The 20105-nt window shown below is 51.2% G+C and overlaps 6 protein-coding genes across 6 annotated transcripts; 2 read left to right on the top strand and 4 right to left on the bottom strand.

The window, feature by feature from the left end:
• Positions 1-953: 953 nt before the first annotated feature.
• Positions 954-1815, top strand: NCS54_00426200 (N-acetyltransferase domain-containing protein; the record flags this gene model as incomplete). Its single annotated transcript, XM_053149805.1, has 4 exons — positions 954-1127; positions 1183-1248; positions 1302-1640; positions 1687-1815. The coding sequence occupies 4 exons, from the start codon at positions 954-956 to the stop codon at positions 1813-1815; spliced, it is 708 nt and encodes a 235-aa protein (XP_053005780.1).
• A 197-nt stretch (positions 1816-2012) lies between these two features.
• NCS54_00426100 (Hypothetical protein) lies at positions 2013-4300 on the bottom strand (the record flags this gene model as incomplete). Its single annotated transcript, XM_053149804.1, has 5 exons — positions 2013-2072; positions 2137-2253; positions 2311-2751; positions 2813-4176; positions 4225-4300. 5 exons carry the CDS (start codon positions 4298-4300, stop codon positions 2013-2015), a joined length of 2058 nt encoding a protein of 685 aa, XP_053005779.1.
• A 658-nt stretch (positions 4301-4958) lies between these two features.
• On the bottom strand, positions 4959-6489 carry NCS54_00426000 (Hypothetical protein; the record flags this gene model as incomplete). Its single annotated transcript, XM_053149803.1, has 2 exons — positions 4959-6236; positions 6295-6489. The coding sequence occupies 2 exons, from the start codon at positions 6487-6489 to the stop codon at positions 4959-4961; spliced, it is 1473 nt and encodes a 490-aa protein (XP_053005778.1).
• A 3596-nt stretch (positions 6490-10085) lies between these two features.
• NCS54_00425900 (Hypothetical protein) lies at positions 10086-10721 on the bottom strand (the record flags this gene model as incomplete). The annotated part of the gene is made up of 1 exon (XM_053149802.1): positions 10086-10721. One exon carries the CDS (start codon positions 10719-10721, stop codon positions 10086-10088), a length of 636 nt encoding a protein of 211 aa, XP_053005777.1.
• Positions 10722-11674: 953 nt separating this feature from the next.
• NCS54_00425800 (Fungal-trans domain-containing protein) lies at positions 11675-14096 on the bottom strand (the record flags this gene model as incomplete). The annotated part of the gene is made up of 4 exons (XM_053149801.1): positions 11675-12203; positions 12256-12512; positions 12568-13020; positions 13074-14096. 4 exons carry the CDS (start codon positions 14094-14096, stop codon positions 11675-11677), a joined length of 2262 nt encoding a protein of 753 aa, XP_053005776.1.
• An 838-nt stretch (positions 14097-14934) lies between these two features.
• NCS54_00425700 (Hypothetical protein) lies at positions 14935-19232 on the top strand (the record flags this gene model as incomplete). The annotated part of the gene is made up of 11 exons (XM_053149800.1): positions 14935-15003; positions 15054-15241; positions 15290-15946; positions 16001-16280; positions 16334-16480; positions 16527-17277; positions 17332-17501; positions 17550-18079; positions 18131-18246; positions 18300-18490; positions 18549-19232. The coding sequence occupies 11 exons, from the start codon at positions 14935-14937 to the stop codon at positions 19230-19232; spliced, it is 3783 nt and encodes a 1260-aa protein (XP_053005775.1).
• Positions 19233-20105: the final 873 nt, after the last annotated feature.

Here is a 20105-nt window from a genome sequence, read left to right as displayed (position 1 = left end):
AGCTGCGGGGAACCTGGTGGTGTATCCTTCAATACACCCTCAGCCAGAGTCGCTGGCCATCATCACCCCACGTCGGAACGTCGCTGAGCAACTACTGGTGGTTTTTGCCATGTCCCTGACTCTCTAGCAAGCCATCGTGAGACTTCAGCAGGAAGAGGTGTGGTCTGTCACCCTATACCTCTCCCTGAATTGGAAGCCAAAATGACTTGACCTTGCTCATTGCTTGGATGCTCGTTTCGTGTGGCATCACTCCTTGCTCGTCAGCAGTTACATTACATGCAGCATCAAATGATTCCGCGCGTCTTGCTTGTCCGGGGAAGCACACAGGATCGCCCCGTCTCCAAGCTGTCTCATTTCCCCGCACAAGACCTGGCCAGTCGTTGTTTGCGCGTGACCTAGCTGCCTACAGATGGTGCTGGTATTATGTAGAGGCTATTCGCATCTCGATTCTCGATACAGTTTGAGAATTCATTCATCCGACCTGAGTCGAAACCATATCCTGATTCAAGATGCCCATGTCACTCCGAAACCGGTCCTGACTCAAGCGATGAGCTAAGAAATAACCCTGTCGTCTTCGGATCCGAGATCCGAGCCGGCTGCGGTGTTCCCTTTGATATGTACATTGACAGGTTTAAACTATTAAACCCAAAGCTTGGAAAATCTCCTAGTGTCTAAGCTAAAACAGCGATTCCCGTACCTTGTGGCACCAAAAATGCTGTGCGACGCGGCCGAGAAGCCTTATTCACCTCCGCTTGCGCTATTTTGGACCAAATGTCAAAAGGCGCGCCCTTGGCGGATAAAAATATCCTCCGTGCCTTCCAATGACTCACGCTGACAAAGTGGCCAAGACTCGCCGGCTACATTTACTGAAGGAAACCCGGTTGCGAGAAATTATTGTAACTGCGCTATTTGGCCCTATTTCTCAAGTGAAAGAGTTGGCCTATACTTTCAGCATGTCTCTGGCAACCCGTCAAGATCGGCTCCTATTGGTCCCCTGGGACCCGGAATCCCCAGAGCACGTTGCGAGACTCGTCGAGCAGCGGGTTCAGTGCGGATGGAACCAGGAACTTGTTGAGAAGAAGTGGCGTGACAAGCAAAAGTCGGGACACAAGTGCATTTACTGGATTGTGAGTCTTTTACCTCCTCGATTTCAACTTGGACAGCGGGCTGAACTTTGAACAGACATTATCACCTGAGGACCCCGGGACACAGGAGTCGCTCCAGTTACATTTTGACAAGTTCCCAGCGGTACGCACTTCATACACCAAGCTCATGCCAGTCGATGGCTGATCAGTCTCTAGGAGAAAACTCCACTAGTCGACACCGCAGCTACTATTCGAGCCAAGCCGCGCACGCCTACTCAAGAGCCGATTTATCCAGTTGGTCACATCTCACTAGATGACGAAAACGTAGAGGCCGCCCATCTTGGCCTAGACTTTCCCGACACTGGCGTTTACTGGATTAAGACCTTTTACGTTTCAAAAGCCCTGCAGAGCAAAGGCATTGGCCGTGCTGCCATGGATATCGCCGAGGCCATGGCTGTCAACGAGCCGCTGTGTGCCAAGACTTTGGCACTCGACACTCTGCACAAGGATAGTGCTAACAAAATGGCCTTGGAGGAGACTGGCCAGATACCCAAGGTATGGCTCGTGACATCGTTAGGGACTGCAAACTAACAGGCGGTAGACGACCAACCATGAGTGGTATGAGCGGAGGGGATATCGACTGATTCATAAGCAATACAACCATTACTGGGATGCGCATCGAGAAGCGCTAGATATGTGGACTGTGTTCCTAAGAAGAGATATTGCATAGAGTGTTTGGCAGCTTTCATTTCATACATGCCAGCTTGGTGATAGCTCTAGGGGGGTTATTTATTTGCATAATTGGATTTACTTTAGACAATACAGGCTATTTATATACTCTGGTAGACACCCATGGTCTAGTGACACGAAACTCGTGTATTTGCCTTAGAATGCTGGACGAAGATCCCTGATTCGCGCACTATAAGCTCAGCCATCCTCCACGCCTAGGGATGTCGATATTAGGCCAAGACTTTGAAATATGTGGCTCTGAAGATGTAAGTTAGTCGTTCACTGTTGTGTAAATGAAGCCAAAAGGGTAGGGAGAACTTACATGCGTAGAAAACAGGCCGACAACCTTTGAGCCGGTTGGTTTAATTGCCCTCCATCTGATCCTGTTTGACATGAGATGCTGAGGGGATGTGACCTCTCGGCCGAAATTTGTTCGGAGCTGTAGGATGTTGCGGTGGCGTCAGTGAGCGTCAATGAGAAGTCGTAGGAGGTGTACCTTCAACCCTATTACATAGCCCGACATCTCCTTGACCTCGATACCTACTAGCTCCTCACCCCCAGCGCTGTCAATCGCCATAGAGGTTCTTTGGTAACTGTCTCTCTGTTCTCTTGGGGGGATGCTCCCAGCGGGCTCCATGTCGCCTAGATGTTGGTTCAACGAGGCATCGGCGTAGAGGAATTCCATTTTCCCGATATATGCACCATTGAAGGTCCAAATGGCAAGCTCGACTAGACTTGAGACGAAACGCCCTTCGGGTCCACCAAACAGGACAGTCGAGATGATGGGGCCGGAAGTATCTTGTGAGTGGTATTCGTCGTTTCCGTCAAACAACAGATGATCTAGTGGCACATTGTACCAGAGACGGCTGTTTCGCCATTCATGCTTGCTCGGGAGACCACGAGGTTTATTCCGGCTGAGTGAAACCATTTTGAGGGCCTGGATAGAGCGGGCTAAGATTAGCCAGCGTGGAGGGGGGTTGGCAAAGGGGGATACCAACGTCGAATTCTGCCCGGACTGCAGTAATACCTTCGTCCTCCGCCAAGTGCCACTTTGGAAAGTTTCCTGGCTCCCCTGCCCAGGAAGAAACGGTCCCATCCTCAGTAATGATGGCGATTGACCTGATACCTGACGTATCGAGAGCTAGTTGCCATCCCTGTATACGCTGGGGGGTGGAAAATCGGATGGGGACGCTTTGATCTTGGTGTATATATCCTAGAGCATCATGTTTTCCATTTTGATGGATGAATATGAGACCAGACACAAATACACCCATCCCTGTACGAACAAGGGATACGGTCACGCACTGGACTCGAAGCGGCTGTGAAGTATGAAGAGTTCGGACTCGCAAGACTCGACAGCCGCGGTGAAACCTCGCCTCTGGGTCAATGATTCCGCGCTTTGCCGTTTGCCAAAAGCCTTCTTCTTTGGGGGACTCGGCTGGCATGACAGGCTCGAACCAACTCTCCAGCGGGGACCCAATGCAAGGGGTATTCACCATCTGGGAAACCGTTGTTTGCAGGGACTGGACAAGCTTCCAGACGCGTCTTCGACTGGCCATGTTTGGATTATCGCGACTCAAAGCTCGAACGGTAAGATATAGCATCTTCCAAGATTTTGGAGGGCTGTGAGAAACCTCGGTTATGTGTTCAAATTGGTTACCCTGCCGGAACCGTGATGCCCAAAATGTTGCTGACAAGTTCAGCGTGGCAAAGACCAGGGACGCGAGGCGTAGGGAATGCACATCGCGAGTGGGGAGGAGGGTAAGGATCTGTTCAAGGAGCTCAGGGGCTAGGCGGGAGAATATGTCCTTCTCTAAAGAGTGATTGGCAATTGCAAGGCGGCACTGAGAAGGGTCATCCTGGAGGCGAAGGTCATTCTTGATGGCATCTGTAAGACCGGGGAGGTGCAAAGGATCCGATCGGAAGTCTGGAGGGATGTAGAAAAAGTCGGGAAAGCAACTTATCAGGGTTGAGACCGAGCCTCTATGACGAAATGTCGCGGCTCCCCCATAGGTATGACCCCAATTGATGATACCGTCCAAGCCAATGGGAACTGAAAGAAAGGCCCCAAAAAGGAGATTCAAATCCGGTGCAAATGTTTGATTGAGTAAGTCCCAGCAGGATGAGTGAAATGCCCATCCCCAAAACACCTGTGGCTCTCTGACGCGGTACTCTGGAGGAATCAGGTGCTCAAGTTGGAATATCCGCAGCTCGACGTCAATCATGGGTCCTGGGCCGAGAGGGTCGTCGTAGCGCTTGTCGGCGTGTCTCGGAACTGAGTCAACGCCAACCTGGTCAAGTTCATTACAAATGCCGACCCCGGACAACTTGACGTCGTCCCAGTGCGTGGCCTCGACCCACACTGAGAGGGGTTAGGTAGCTGGCTCCTTGGAGGGTGACCATCACTCACCGGCTCTGAATTCCTGAAGCCATGGTTCATTGGGTAATCGGGTGATGGGGATTCCGCATAGGACGCAGTACCTCATGGTTGTACCCGGAGTGAGCTTCGGTGGAGAGGAGGAGTTGGTCACGTTGGAGGGCGTTTCAGGATCCCAGCCATGATTGGCATAAGCCTTAATAATCAGGCACGCACATCTCCGGCCAATCTCACCATTATCATGGATCAATATCTGGAAAATATTGAAAGAACGGGAGTTTTTGCCAACCACTTTGTGCTTTTTCCACAACGACCCTTACCATGCCAGGCTGTGTTACTGATGTATCAAATGTGTGGGCCACTTTTGTGGCACTGTCTAGGATTCTGGTGTAACAATCCATCTCAAATAAATCTCCTGGCCTTGAAGTGTCGCCAGAAGGTCTATGATGAGGTTTAGAAGATCTGTGATGAGGTTCAGAAGATCTATACTCAAAGGTTAGAAGAGGACGAGGAGGAAGAATGCCAGGCTACCTGGTAACTCTTACCTTTTTGACCGAACTATTCGAGCGAAGCTTGGGCGCAGGAAACGCTCGCGCTTTAACGTGCTTATTTAAAGCTTTTTTTAATTACACAAGGTTTTCCCAGTAAGTGATTGCAATAATATAATGAGATCTAAAGCTATGTACAAGGTCCAATCTAATAAACATAGCTTAACACGCACTCTCTAACTCAACATCGACGAGGTTTCCCGGCAGAGGTATCAGACTCTAGCGTGCGCGCTTTTGCTGCAGCCGGAGGCTTCGTCTTACCTCGGGCATCGACTCAGACGTCAACTTTGCTGCAGCCAAAGCCTTCTCTTGACTCTCTTTGTCTTGAATCCTTTTCTCTTCCTGAAGGAGATCAAGGGACTCACGAATCCTTTTTAGCCGCTCGCCCCGGCCCCAGTCGACAATGTTATGTACATACTTATAGAACTCAATGTAATCCTTAGGACGATGGAGGAGGAAACTATCGATTTCCGCCATGAAGTAGTTCTGATCATCCTGGCTCCAAGAGACAAATAATCGCGCCTCTGTACAGCGGATGGCAATGCTGAATACAGCGCTGTCGATCGGATCAACAGTGGCGGCGCTTGTGCACTGCTTCAATCGACGGTTGAGGTTTTCCGCTATTTTGACGCAAGTTGCGGAACCCCCCATACATTGGTTCCGCGCCCCCACCCAATGGCCGCCATCGCCCTTGAACTCGACGACAAGGAAAGGGTATCTGAGTCCCTGAGAATTTGCCGTCATCTCTCCGGATATTGTTCCCACTAGGTCCTCCTGCTGGAGAAAGGCGTTGTCCTTCCGGTATCCAAAGAGCGCGTCCGGCTTAGGGAGGCAGACATCGTGCTTATAATCCTCTCTATTAGGAACGTGGTCCTTGTACATCTCTGCTCTGGGGATGCGCTCAAGAGGGTTGGGCGATCGAAACTTGGGGAATACATAATCGAGGAAATACTCTTCTACCAGTACCTCCAATCTAGCTGTCTTGAGGATCTCGAGATCTTCGTCTCCCAGAACCTGGTCTTCTGATGGGCCGGGAGAATGACGGGCCTGGCCCATTGTCTTTACCAAGCCGTCGATGCGGTCTGGAATAGACAGGCTGAAGTGGATGCCGTTTCCAGCTAGGTGTACCTTCAGGTAATCGGGGTGTTCCACTTTTTTCGTCGTTAAATCGGTCCCAGTAATGCTGGATCGGTCACCCAAGGTCCTTGAGGGATTCCAGGTTGAAGAGGGCATCGAAAACGCCAAGTCATTGGGGTCCCCCGTGTTCTTCATTGTTGGAGCCGATCTCGCACGGCTCGGTGGGACGGGGGGGCTGTCGTGTGTAGGTTGCAGATGGCTTTCTGACCGGCAGCGTCTATCTCGGTTGCAGCCAACGGATTCGAGCCACTCAAGAATAAACCTGTGCTTCGAATCGGAGGGTTGAATGGGGGGGTCGATGAACTTCTGGGGAAATGGTACGGCTGGGGGCTTCGGTCTCGGATGCTGGAGGGCCGGTGCCTGTTCAAGCTATGTCATTAGCACTTGACTCTCTAGAAGCGCATGCTGTCGTACGGACCTCAGCAGACCCTTCACCTCCAGCTTTAGCTTTCTGGGTGTCAGTCAATCGAGACTTCTTCGCAGGCGACTGGCCGATGTCGTCGAGCTGCCGCTTTGTCGATCTCTCTTGCGTGTCTGGTGGACTGAGCAGCGGTTCTTGTGGTAGTCCCGGGCGAGAGCGCCTGGACTGAAGTCTGGTGACCCTCTTGTTCATGATGGCAAGCAGTTCTTATAGAGCATGAAGGAAGAGTTGTAGCAATAACGTCCTGGGCTGGCCGACCAGAAAGTCCTTTGTTCATCTTTACTGACCTGAGACCCCAGCAGCAAGCGCGAATGATTTGATTGGAGACCAGGGGGGGCTGCGTCTAGCGCGTCTGCCGTGGTTGCCCCACACGCGGTCGTTAAAAAACGTGAGACACCATGGAAGCCAACCCTCTGCAGCTAGTACGGCAAAATATACTAAGTCTAAGGGCTAAGGCTTTTAAGAAAATATCATAAGTAATTAAATAGTATTAGAAAGTAATCATATCATTATTTCCCTTATTTATCTCTTATTTTGCTTATGTTTAGATGAGAAATATTTCTCCCATCTTAGCTGACGCGGGCGTCTTGGTGTCTCAAGTTTTTTTACGACGTGCCCCATACGATATGGGTTAAATCCCTGTCTAGCCGCGCGTGTCCTGTCGCTAAGCGATGTCATAACTGTCATCGGGCGGAGGATGCCAATGGTGGCCTTTGGGCTGTATTGGTATCTGCGCTCCCAAGCTGGATGGGTTGAGCGGCGTGGTGCTCAATCCGGTGTTTTTGACAAGTTTCATGGTGTTTGAACATGTTCTGGGTGCAGCCGACCGCGCCCTGGATGTGTTGCAGAACCTAGCCCATCGCAGGCTGTCGCAGGGCCTTGCCAATAAGAGCAAAAGTTGATGTAGAGTATGGCTAAACTATGTTTCATGGTATCTGGCTCTACCCGTTGCAGTCGGTTGCAACTTTGAGGGATGGGTAGGCTCGTTGAATGTATAAGGCTGTTCTGATTGAAGCTGAAGGCATAATTAAGCCCCTGGAAACTGGACCATGATGGCAGTGTATCAAATATGACGACTTACGTCACGGCACAGAGTTCAAGATAAATATGCCAACGTCTTGGAAAAGCGTCATCTTGTACATAGGATACACCTTTCTGTCTGGTTATTCTATAGCATAAAAGTCAAAATAATTAGGTTATGGTGTTTTACGGTATTGGGTTTTAATACCGTTATGTATTCATAACTGTGTTCTTTTGCTGTCGCAGCTGACGGTCTCTCGCGGACGTGTCATTGCAGATGGAAGATTCTCCTCAATATTGGGGCAGACCTGGATTTCGCCGCGGAAGACCGCCGGAGAGACTGGGGATGGGGTGGTGGAGGCCGCAAGCATGGGCCTCCGGGCTGTTGGCAATCCCTCGGATTGGACGGGAAGAGGGAGCAGCTTTCAGGGGTGCGAGATGCTTCTTCGCTAGATTGTTCTAAAGTTCTAGCCCGGCGTTTGTGGGCGCTGAATCAGGAACTGACCCTACACTCTAAACAGGCGCCGTGTTATTGTCAGAGGATGTTTCGTTGGTTGCAAGGGAGTGGCAGGGATTGTTCCAGAAGAAGAGCATCTTGTGGGAAGAGGGTGGGCCTTGGTTGTACGCAATCTCACCGGTTCAAGTTGGGATGACAGCCCGGCCCTTTGACGAGCCAGCTTCGGAGGAAGACATCCCAGTCAGTGATGGTGGGGTAGCTGTCATTCTGGGAGAGGGTTGCCACCAGAAGGGATGAACCCGGGTTGCAGAATAGCTTTGGTTCTGGTAGCAAGCAAATCAGAGATCTATCTTTCGCCGGTATCCCATGACGGCGACCTCGAAGCGAATCTCCCTGGTTCCTGCCAGGCCGTCAAGCTTGGACTTTGCTAGCTTCCCAAGTGACTCCCAGGCCTGAATCCTGTCGACCCCGGACTCGGCATATTTGGATAGTGCTGAGTCGACGGCTTCTTGGACCGCGCCCCCGAACTCCACGGCGAAACTGAGTTGTCTCCCATCACAGCTAACTGGCGGAGTCGCAGCTGCAGTCGGTGGTCGGTGACCCAAAATTCCAGCCAATACCCTACTCTTTCTCGTAAATCAGTTGAAGGCAATGGAGAGCGACTAGTTTTCAAATGTGGAGAGACACAACGTTGGGACCTTTAGCTCAGTGTCAAAGCGAGGGAAAATTCGTCCATTTTCACCATCAGCACTGGAGATATCTATCCAACACCAAGACAAGTACAGCTCATTCGTTTAGTGCTCAGCCACTTTATTTTGGTGGCATCCTGGCCTCCAAAGAACCAGTCCTTCAGTGCTTGATGAGGTCCCTTGTCAGCCAATTTCTCCTGACACCGCCACCACCATGACCACCAGTTCAATTCGCCAGTTCTGCAAACATTTCCTTGGCACTTAAGAATAACGGCTGGCGGCGAAAATACGAAAGTACGATTGGCAGACGTGGCGAGATGGTGGAAGTCAGCCGCCATGCCAAATGGACCAGCACAGATAACATGACCCTTGTAGAGCCCATGTTTGATAGGTAATCAATTGAGACGGCAGGCTCGTATATTCCTCATACAAACACCGTTTGCTGTTGCAGGGGGATCTCGTGTTGCCGTATTGAAAAGTAAGCGAGTAAAGCCACCCGGCTTGCTTGCACCAAGGCTGAGACAGGAAACTCCAGGTATTCTTCGGATCTGCTGGAGGAGTGTCGGGACCAGGGCACATATCCGGTCACATCTTGTAGGAGCTTCAGAATAAGGCGGGTGAGTCAAACGTCAAGCAGGCCGAAGGCTGAATTCCACGTCCTCCTGCCGGTCACTAGCCCAGAGAAACATGAATAGGGGGCAAAAGCAAGGTTTGGAAAGCCACTGTGTCACCAACACAGCCGACATGACGCGTCAGTGCTTCCTGGAATAGACGGTAAGGCCTCAATCGAGCTCCCTTCGACTGGAAACATTGCTTGGTCAAGGGCTCGAAGAAGCGGTGGGGGGTGGACTTCTGCGCAACCCAACGGAAATAACACAGCCGTAACACAACTGAAGCCTATACCCAAGATTCGATAAGACAACAACTACTGGAAACACTGCATCCAGCAGTGTTGGGAAGATTACGGATCAGGCTGTACCCCGCCTTGAAGCTTTGCGGGAGACAGCTACTTGGGATGGTTGCGTCATTCGAGACTGTCAGCTGCCAGGACTGAATGGTGGAAGCAGTTAGGGTGTTCCTTGTCGAGGAGGGTAATCTCCTCTGTGATTTGGCAACTTCCCTTTTCATTTCGTGCCCGAAAGGTGCCCCCCACGGACATCTATACTATAGCTGAATAGGTGGGCTGTTGATTGCAAGAGCGGGGAAAGCAACAGAGCACAATACCTAGGGTGTGATGGGTGTCGGGTGCATTGCACCTTTGGGGTGGGGCTCGGAGGGCTGTCGCTGCAAGCTGAGAGCGATGCGCGTACTGTACAAAAGCAGTGGACGATGATCGCTTGGGCCTGGAAACACAGCACGATAATAAACGTTCTCACAACAAACCAAGCTCCCAACCAGCCTCCACCAAACAAAGAAGAGGTTTGAACCTCTTGTGCCGTCAAGCAGAGCAGTACAGGATATCAACATCTTCAACAGCTTGCCTACTCTCAGCGTCAAATGGCACGCCGAAGGAGCATCTCGAGGCCCTCGACTCCCATGTAGACATCTCAGAGCTCCGGTTCGACCTCCATAACCCTCCCCCTCCCCCCCTCCTTTCCCCCCCACGAGTCTCTTATTCTAATTTAGCTTTTTTCTCTTCCTACAGTGATACCTTCGAACGGTGTTATATCAGCGAGAAAGTCAATTTTATCCTCCTTCGTCAGCACCTCTCCATCGCCGAGTTCAACAACGTCTCGATCCCATGGCCCGTCGAAGAGAATGCGAGTTAAGAAATACTTTTCCACTTGTGACTTTGGTGCACGTTCATGCACGAGGTCATAGAGTTCTCTGTCTTGCAAAACCTCATCCGCCGTTGGGCCGGGAGAGTCACGGTCCTGGCGCATCTGGTTTACGAGGTTGGTGATGTGCTCTGGAGTCGGGTGGCGTCGATCATCCAAGTAGATGCCGTTCCCCTGCAGGTTATTGCGCTGGTAAAAGAAGCCCTCCTCAAGGATTCTACCCGAACAGGACCCAGTGAAGTTCGATCTGTCGGCCCATGAGGAAGTTCCGGGCGAAGGAAGTGTTGGCGTCGTGAAGCCGTTGGCATCCCGCGTATCTTGGTCGGAATCAATAGATTCAACCCACCTAAGAATAAACGAGTGCTTCGAAATGGCGGGCTGCTGCATGCTCGTTATTTGAGCCTTCTTCGCAGGCGACTCGTCGATCTCGTCGAGCGGCCTCTTTGTCCCCGCTCCCTGTAGTTTCAAAATGTTGTTCATGATGGAAATTCTTAGAGTGTGTGAAGGAAGATCTGACCAACAAGCCCCAGGCGAAGGTAAGACTTGGGTCATATTTATGGTTTACTTATTCTTTATCCATATTATTACCTATAGCTAGAGGAGGATAATCCAATACCTTTGTTCTGGATTTCCCTCATTGGCGTGGCAGCAACTAGGTTGGGTGGTGCGCACATATTTTTAGTAAAAAAAAGTTGGGGGATTAAGACCTGTGTATTGCGAAGAAAGGGCTTTGCTTAAAATTATATATAACTTAGCTTAGACACAAAGACAGACATGGAAACTAAAGGCCTCAGCGTTAAGGTAAGGCGGTCCTGGGCTCTGCCCAACAAAGAAGCTTGTCCAGTTAATCCAGGAGCTCTTTTACCTTACCTCTCGGCTTCACCCTCTGGTTTTGGACAAAGAAAATGCCAGCGTAAGCTAGGACCAACCATTTAGGTCTTTGCAGTGTTATTATTAGGGACAGAATGGCATGGTTGATATCGTCAGCTAGCAGCGGAAGCGCCGTGTTTGGCTTTGGTCGATTTACGTTGTTGCTACAGTATAGACATCAGTCTTTGACGCTACCCTGGACGAAAGTGGTACGGCAACGGGATTTAACGAGCAGGTAACACGCCCCTAGAAACGCCTAGGTGGGATGGCGTAGAAGACGCGAGTTGAACTAGATCGCCTAGTCAAGCCTTCACATCCTCGCTGCCGAATGACACCCTCTCTGCCATCATCATCAGATCCTAAGAAGGGAGCCCAGAAGACTCGAAGAGTTGGGAAGCTCGACGATGGTAGAATTTGACCTTTTTACCCGGGTTATGGGATATTGCAAGGCCCTAGCTCGAGATGTGTCATGTGAGACCATCAACAAGCGCTGTTGTTGGGCAATATATGAAGGTTTGGTAGGCCCTTTACTTCAACTACCTCTTAAGTAATGTACCCCGACATTATGTATCCTCTAGCATCCTCATCATGTGGTGGTTGGCATAGAACCACGTCGCCAACTCTGCACTGGATTGATCTATCCCCATGTCGAACTCTCCCGGCTCAAACTGGTTGGTCCTTGACTCATACATGGGCATTTGACCTTGCGCCATATCAACAGGCTGTCCACTGCTTGAAAAAGGCAGCATACCTGATAAACTTGCCACATTCTGATTGCTTGCCCCCATCTGTGGTACGGATGACGGCAATTTTGGGTTTGGCGTGCAATAACCGGCTGACCCTGTTCCTCTCGTATCAAGCATGGCCTCTGGTGTCGCAGCGGCTCTGATGTTGAAATATTTGACTGCGACGTCGTAGAGAGCTTTGAATATGCTCAGCTGCTTCTGGCACATGGAATACTGAGATGGTTCTGTCACCGTCTCAAGTGTGTGGACTAGGTCTCGCAGACAGGGCAGATCGGATGGATCAGACGTCTCTATCATGTGACAGAACAAGACGATGAAGGGGATGAAGGGGGATTGGAGAAGTGTCCTTGACCGCAAAGTTAAAAAACCTGGACCCATAGACTAGACTCAGGACTTACCAGTTGACATATAGCAAGAAATAGTTTGACTGGTTCTCCGTGCTGGTAAAGATTTCAACACTCTTCTCGTGCTCCTTGACTGCTTGTCTGGCTGTGGCGATGCATTCGTCGCAAAACACCGAAGCACCGGGCTTATCAGGGGGGATGCTGCGGTAGATAAGGGTGAGCATTGAGAGACTAGTAACCCGCTCGCTGCGAAAGCAAAGCTGGCTCAAGACATTGCCAAGTTTACGTGATACTTGATCTTCACATTTGATCTAGAACATCGTGAGTCAGACTTTGGGCTCCTATGCAGAAAAAATGGCTACTCACTTGTAGGTCGTCTTCAACCGCCATCAACCTTTTGGTCTCGTCGGCCAAGGCTCTCGCTCGTGCGGTGCGAACGCTTGCCGGCTGTGCAAGAGAAGCCGGGCTATAAATCTCATCGTAAACCCGACCTTGTAGGGTTGACATTCCGATCCAGACGGGAAAGGCCTGGCTGAAGAAACTGTGGTTGAAGAAGGGGTCGTTCAACACCTCAGGGGTCAAACTCGGGACGGTAATGTCGTTTTCTCGGATGGTGGAGGAGCGGCCAATGCGGAGGGCCAGCATCTTCTCGGTCGTATAGATGCACCAGAAGAGCCGGGTCTTTTGGTTCTTTGACTCTGTCGTTTCTTGGTCCAGCATGACGCTACTATGAAGACCGAGGGACTGGCTGAGGTTAGAGGCTGCGCAGATGAAATTCCATGCCGCTGATGGTTTACACCTTTGGAGGCAGTACAATGACTATGTCGGATGAGTACCTGGTTCTTCGAGTCAGGAGCGTCGAGTAAACTTACCGCCATGCACAAGGCTAATACGTGCTCTAGCGTTGCAGGCATATGAAATGGAAGCCTAGAGAGAACTGTCTCGAGACTATCTCGGCATATGATGGACTGCTCAGTGTATTCTTTCTTGAGGCTCTCATCTTCCACTACATTGGTGCACTCGCAAAAGAGCCAATACAGACCCAGGTAGAAGATGATGAGATCTGCCTCTGTGACCGGCCCTGGAGTGCATACTTTGATGAAACGAGTGGTGAACTCGGGTATCGTTTGAAGATCCATGAGCCAGAGGATTTGGATCAGGGGACTATCTTTGGAAGTGTCAGTTGTCTGGGACTTGTTGTTTAGCACAAACCTACCTTGAGCCATCCGGAGACACGCCATCGCCTTTTCGGTGGAAGGCATGGGAAGTTTACGAAGACTAGTCCCTGGAGGAAGCGGCAAAGCATTTGGATAAAGGTTCTCGACAGTATCAGACTCCTGCTTCTGGGCGTCTATGACACCCCTGAGGGCGTTGAGAACCGAAGCCATCTCGAGCGCAACTTCGGACGACGAGTTGTTTCTGACCGAGTTTTGGAGGAACTTTGTCGCAAAGACGGCGTGAGCAAACAGTGAAGACTCGCCCTCATACTCTGGCTTGGAAGAATACGAAGGGGATTCACCGACAAGGCTGAGGTTGGACGGGGTTGGCTCTGAAGCTGCAGGCGTCGGACGGAAGGCTGTTTGAGATGTCTGCGGATTAAGTGCAGTGCCATGGTACTTGGGGCCAGACTGATTGAGACTCAATTGCTGAATGGTTTGGTTGAGTTCCTCAATTCTGTTGACGATGCGGTCAATCTTGTTCTCGCTGTCGAATGTTGACGTGGTCAGCTCAGTTAGAGAGAGCCGTCCAGATGGACTCACTAGATGCTGGATATCAGAACGCGTTGGCGTTTTGCCCTTGGCTTTTGACCTGAAGGGAAATTGCATTGCACCTTGGTCTTGATGCAGTGTGTGCATGGGTATACGCGATCGCATTTGACCTGGAGATGTAAACATTGGGCCCCGCTTGAGTTGATGCAAAAGTCACACCTTGCGCTGTCGACAATTCTCGCACTATCACGATTAGCAGGTATCAAAATATTGTGCAAAATGGCTCCTACTGCGAGCTTTTCTAAAATGGGTCCGTCGTGCTCTCCAAAGTGTGACAATTGGTCTTGGGTGAAGCTCGTGTCGTGATCCATCAAATTCTCTGTAGGCGTCTGTCGCCCCTCGGAAGGCGTTGATGTCATCGTGCTAAGCGGAAAAGGCTTCGCGCCTGTAAGCGAGCAAACACGGACCGGTACGGAGCCAAAGAAAAAGCGAAAGATTGCAAATGCAAGACAAAAGACGTGCGGACTCTGACCATAATCACATATGTAGCTCCCTCACGCACGGGGCACGCGGACTCCGTCATTCGCCCCCCTAAGATGCTAGGCAATCCTTTTGAAGTCTTGGCGCGGAGGTCCGGGGTACAGAGGTTCCGGGCTCCGAGGCTGAGGACACTCCCGGCCTCGGGGTCTTGGCGTCCGGGTCCGAAGCATCCCACAGCCATCGAGATGACGTGAAGGCTTGGAATTTCGGACGGACGTGAGGCTTTGCAGAGTGCGAGATGATTGGGGACTTCGTAATCATGTTGGTGGGAGATAGGGAGAGTGATAAATACTTCTTCTTCACCCCTTGCAATTGTTTGCATGTCATCACACTATTTCGTCTTCGTTCCTTGTCTCTTTAATTATTCTCTTAATTCTTTTCAAACGGTAGCACCACTTCTGGCTCATTCCCTTCGTCTTCTTTTCCTCCGTTGCTCTCCCAATTACACGACAAGCAACCCCACCATCGCGCGCCAGCATCTCCCATGGCAGCCAAAGACGCGGGCCAGAAGGCTCGCGACCCTGAAAAGACTTCGGCTCTCAAGTCCTTTATCGTAAGTCAAGATATTTACCATGCGTATTTGCAAGCTAATGCGCGACCTAGCGAGTCTTTCGATATGGCACCCCTCAGCTCTACCTTCTCGAGGTGATTGGCGTAATCGGCGCCATCGCCTCAGGAGTCGCATTAGCCATGGTTAATGTGGTCATTGGACAGTTCATCACTCTTCTCAACGACTTTACCACCTCTGGCACTGTCCCCAAGGGCTTCATGGCGGCTGTGGAAAAGACTGCGTGAGTCCAGCCATCACTCTTTTTCCTTTGGCATCACTGACAAGCCAGTCTGTACTTCGTCTACATCGGCATCGTTCGACTCTTCTCGACCTACGTATACGCTTCCCTCTTTACCTACGTCGCATACCACCTTACTCGAAATATCCGTCGATCCTATCTCAAGGCCGCCTTCAGTCAAGAGATCGCCTACTTCGACCAAGGCGTCGCCGGCTCCATCGCGATGCAGGCAACCTCCAACGGCAAGCTGATCCAGTCGGGCATCGCAGAGAAGCTTGGAATCGTTATCCAGTCCATCTCCACATTCGTTGCCGCCTTTGTCATCGCCTTCATCAGCCAATGGAAGCTTACACTCATCTTGATCTGCATTGTGCCTGCCCTGGTCATCATTGTCGGCACCTTGTCGGTCCCTGACGCTCAGATCGAGACCAAGATCCTGAAGATCCAAGCGCAAGCTGGAGGCTATGCCGAGAGTATTTTCGGGGGCATCCGCACCATTCACGCATTCAGCCTCCGATCGAGAGTCGTTGCCAAGTTTGACACCTTCTTGCAGGACGTCTTCCGCGAGGGAAAGAAGAAGAATCTACTCTACGGACTCATGTTTGGTGGCGAGTACTTTGTCGTCTACAGCGGCATGGGCTTGGCTTTTTGGCAGGGTATCGCCATGATTGCCCGTGGCGAGGTCTCTGACATTGGCAAGGTCTTTACGTGAGTTTCATGACCTAGGTATACGCCAAGTATAGATACGCTAACGTCAAATAGGGTCTTGATGTCCGTCATCATTGCCGCCAGTACCATCAGCATGATTGCTCCTCACTTCGTGGCATTTGGACGCGCAGCATCAGCAGCCACTGAGCTGTTCGTCTTGATTGACCGCGAGTCCGAGATTAACCCTTTCGATGAGTCTGGAGAGAAGCCCCAGGACCCGCATGGTGTCATTGCTCTTCAAGGAATTGGCTTCAGCTATCCCAGCCGCCCTGATGTCAAGGTCTTGGAAGACTTCAGTCTTAACGTTCCAGCCGGAAAGGTCACGGCCCTCGTCGTAAGTGTTACCTACTCGCCCAAGGCACGTTGCGCCATGTTAACAGTTCCAAGGGCCCAAGTGGTTCAGGCAAAAGCACCATCATCGGTTTGCTCGAGCGTTGGTACAACCCAGCCTCTGGCACTATCACGCTCGATGGCACAGACATCAAGAAGCTCAATCTGTCTTGGCTACGTACCAATGTTCGCCTTGTTCAACAGGTAAAGATCCAGACCCCATGCCACGTATTCAACCTAACACGACCAGGAACCTGTTCTCTTCAATGGCAGTGTCTTTGAGAACATTGCCAATGGTCTAGTCGGAACCCCTTGGCAATTTGCTTCCCGCGACGAACAGATGAATCGGGTGGAACACGCGGCCAAGATCGCCTTTGCCCATGACTTCATCATGTCTCTCCCTCAAGGCTACGACACGCGCATCGGTGAGAGAGGCGGTCTTCTCTCGGGTGGCCAAAAGCAACGAGTTGCCATCGCCCGGAGCGTCATCTCGGAACCCAAGATCTTGTTGCTCGACGAGGCTACCAGCGCTCTTGATCCTCACTCGGAAACCATCGTTCAGCAGGCGCTAGACAGTGCTTCCAAGAACCGCACAACCATCGTCATTGCGCACAAGCTGGCAACCATTCGCAACGCTGACAACATTGTCGTCATGTCCAAGGGCAAGATTGTCGAGCAGGGCCGTCACAGTGACCTCGTGGCCCTCAACAACGTCTATGCCAAGCTCGTCATGGCGCAGGACCTTTCTCCCTCTGGAAACGGACAAGACAGTGACCAGTCATCGGATGAAGAAACGACAAAGGGCAACGACGTGGAGCCGGTTCAGTCTCTGGCAAAGCTCAAGACGGTAGAAGCTCAGCACCTGGCATCACTCAAGGACCGGGAAGATCACGAGCTGTACAACAAGACGGGCCTAATCCACAGCATCGCGAGGCTCATCATGGCCACTCCCAACTTGTGGAACTGGTACCTGTTGATATTGGTCACCTGCACTGCCGGAGGTAAGCATTTTAACCAGGAATTGGTGCGAACGGAACATGCTGACGTCTGAATAGCTGCTGTTTTCCCTGGACAAGCAGTTCTGCTAGGAAAGGTCATGACCGTCTTTTCCAGTCCGAACATGGTCTCTCGTGGCAACTTTTTCTCCCTCATGTTGTTCGTCTTGGCTATCGGATCCCTCTTTGTCTACTTTATTCTCGGGTGGGCAACCAACGTGATTGCACAGGTAAGCCAATGAGTATTTAGTGATGGGATAGGAGCTGACGCTATCCAGACCTTGAACATCAAGCTTCGAAAGGAGATCTTCGACCTCACCCTTCGGCAGGACCTGAGATTCTTTGACCGACCAGAGAATACTGTCGGTGCACTCATCAGCCGTCTGGATTCCTACCCCCAGGCCGTCCTCGAGCTCATGGGCTTCAACGTGGCGCTTGTTCTTCTATCAGCCATAAACGTCCTCGCTTCTAGTGTTTTAGCCTTGGTGGTCTCGTGGAAGCTCGGCCTGGTCGGGGTGTTTGCCGGCATCCCTCCCATGCTGCTGGCCGGCTACGCGCGAATTCGGCTCGAGACAAAGATGGACACGGATATGGGCAAGAGATTTTCTGCCAGTTCCTCGGTGGCTTCTGAGACTGTCACGGCGATCCGAACCGTCTCTTCCCTTGCCATTGAGGACACTGTCTTGACAAAGTACACCAACGAGCTGGACCAGGCCATCAGTCAAACGGCGCCTTCCATGTTTCACATGATGATTTGGTTCTCCATGACCCAAGCTGTTGAGTACTTTATTCTGGCTCTTGGTTTCTGGTTAGCACGGTATTATCTATAGCGCGGAGTGAATGCTAATATTGCTTACAGGTGGGGATCGAAGCTCGTCCACGACGGAGAGATTTCTTTCTATCAGCTCATGGTCTCTTTCATGGGTGTCTTTTTCTCAGGCCAGGCGGCGGGACAGTTGTTTAGTTTTGCGAGCAGTGAGTGTTCAACCTTAAAGACGGGACAAGTTCAGCAGCTGATCTGTACACAGGCTTCACCAAAGCCAACCAAGCGACAAACTACTATTTCTGGCTCAAGGAGCTGGAGCCAACGATCCGCGAGACTGAAGAGAACAAGGAAAAGGGGCCTGCAAATGGTTGCAGGTCCTATGACTTTGACGATGTGCAGTTCTCTTATCCGCTGGCTCCGGATAACCGCGTTCTCAAGGGTGTTTCCCTCAAGGTACGTGCAACTCGACTTTTAATCTGTTTGAAAATCATCTAAAAGGTCTGTGTTGCAGATTAATCGCGGCGAATTTGTGGCCTTTGTCGGCGCCTCAGGCTGTGGCAAGAGCACCATGATCTCTCTCCTTCAGCGATTCTACGATCCAACCAGTGGAACCATCACCATCGACTCGGCAGCTCCTTTGTCGTCCATCAACCCTCTGACATACCGCAACCACGTCGCTCTCGTTCAGCAGGAGCCTACCCTCTTCCCCGGAACCATCCGTGAAAATGTCTCTCAGGGAATGGATGTCGATGTTGGTGAGACAGTTCCCGACGCTGTCATTGAAGAAGCTTGCCGAGCCGCCAACGCATGGGACTTTGTTTCTTCGCTGCCTGAAGGTCTCGGTACACCATGTGGCTCAAGTGGAAGTCAACTCTCTGGTGGACAACGTCAACGCATCGCCATCGCACGTGCTCTGGTCCGCAAGCCCAACGTCATCCTCCTCGACGAGGCCACGAGCGCATTGGATACAGAGTCTGAGCGCATCGTTCAGGCAGCTTTGATGGAAGCAGCCTCTACTGGTGATAGAATCACTATTGCCGTTGCTCACCGACTGTCGACTGTCCGAGAGGCTAACCGCATCTTTGTCTTCTACGGTGGTAGAATCATCGAGGCTGGAACGCATAATGAACTGATTGAGCAGGGCGGCATGTATTCCAAGATGTGTGAAGCTCAGAAACTGGACCGTGGAGTCTAAATCTGGGATGCATCGGGATGGGTGTAGGGTAATACCTTTGGGGCCAGAGGTAGACAGGAGTTTTGGTGAATGGTTAACATAGATTGACATTCAAACATTCTGGGGTAGATTCTCTCGAAGAGGATGGGCATTAGATTCACTTCAGCTCTATGGATCATACCAACGGGTAGCATATTTTTTAAAATGACTATAGATTCTTTATTTCAGCCCATCATGCATTTGCAGCAATCCTTACCTGGCGCCGCACTTAGCTCCGGCTGAATGCCACTGACTCGGCCGAGAAAAAGAGATTGCAACCCTTCATGCAGCAACTCTCAACCCAACATTTCATCAACTGCCGAAATTCATCTATCCTACCCTGTGCTCCTATGACACAATCTCACAAGTTATCTAAGCCATCTCTTTCTCCTCATTGATTATCTCGTAAGCATCAAGCAAGGGCCCGGTCCAAGCTCGATCACCGCCGGATTGACCCCTGAGCGAACCATGCTTCACCCAATGCAACCCTACACGGCCGAATGCCTCCTTGTACGCCGACGAAACCGGCTACCGACGTTGCAGGGGTTGAGCGGAGATCAACTATCTGGGGTTATCATCTCCTACTGCCGTGCCATTCGCAGCAACCACAACGGCTGCTAAGAGAGCGCGCCGCTACTCTAGCATTTTTTCGCCACCGTTTATGCGGAGGCAAGGAGGCTCTGTAGCATTGAGTGCCTAGAAGTCTTGGCTCCTTCATCTCCGCCGACGCGTCAATGCCATGCTTGTTCCGGACTTGGCAGCCGAGGCATGAGGACATGACTTGCATCGTGGTCTAGCGGTAAAGGTCAGATCCACAGATCGCCAAATAAGCAAAATGCTATAAAGATGAAGGAT

This window comes from Fusarium falciforme, chromosome 3, assembly GCF_026873545.1.
Source record: "Fusarium falciforme chromosome 3, complete sequence".
Taxonomy (NCBI): Eukaryota; Fungi; Ascomycota; class Sordariomycetes; order Hypocreales; family Nectriaceae; genus Fusarium; species Fusarium falciforme.
Note: the sequence above shows the minus strand (reverse complement) of the source record. Positions and strands in the feature narration are given on the sequence as shown.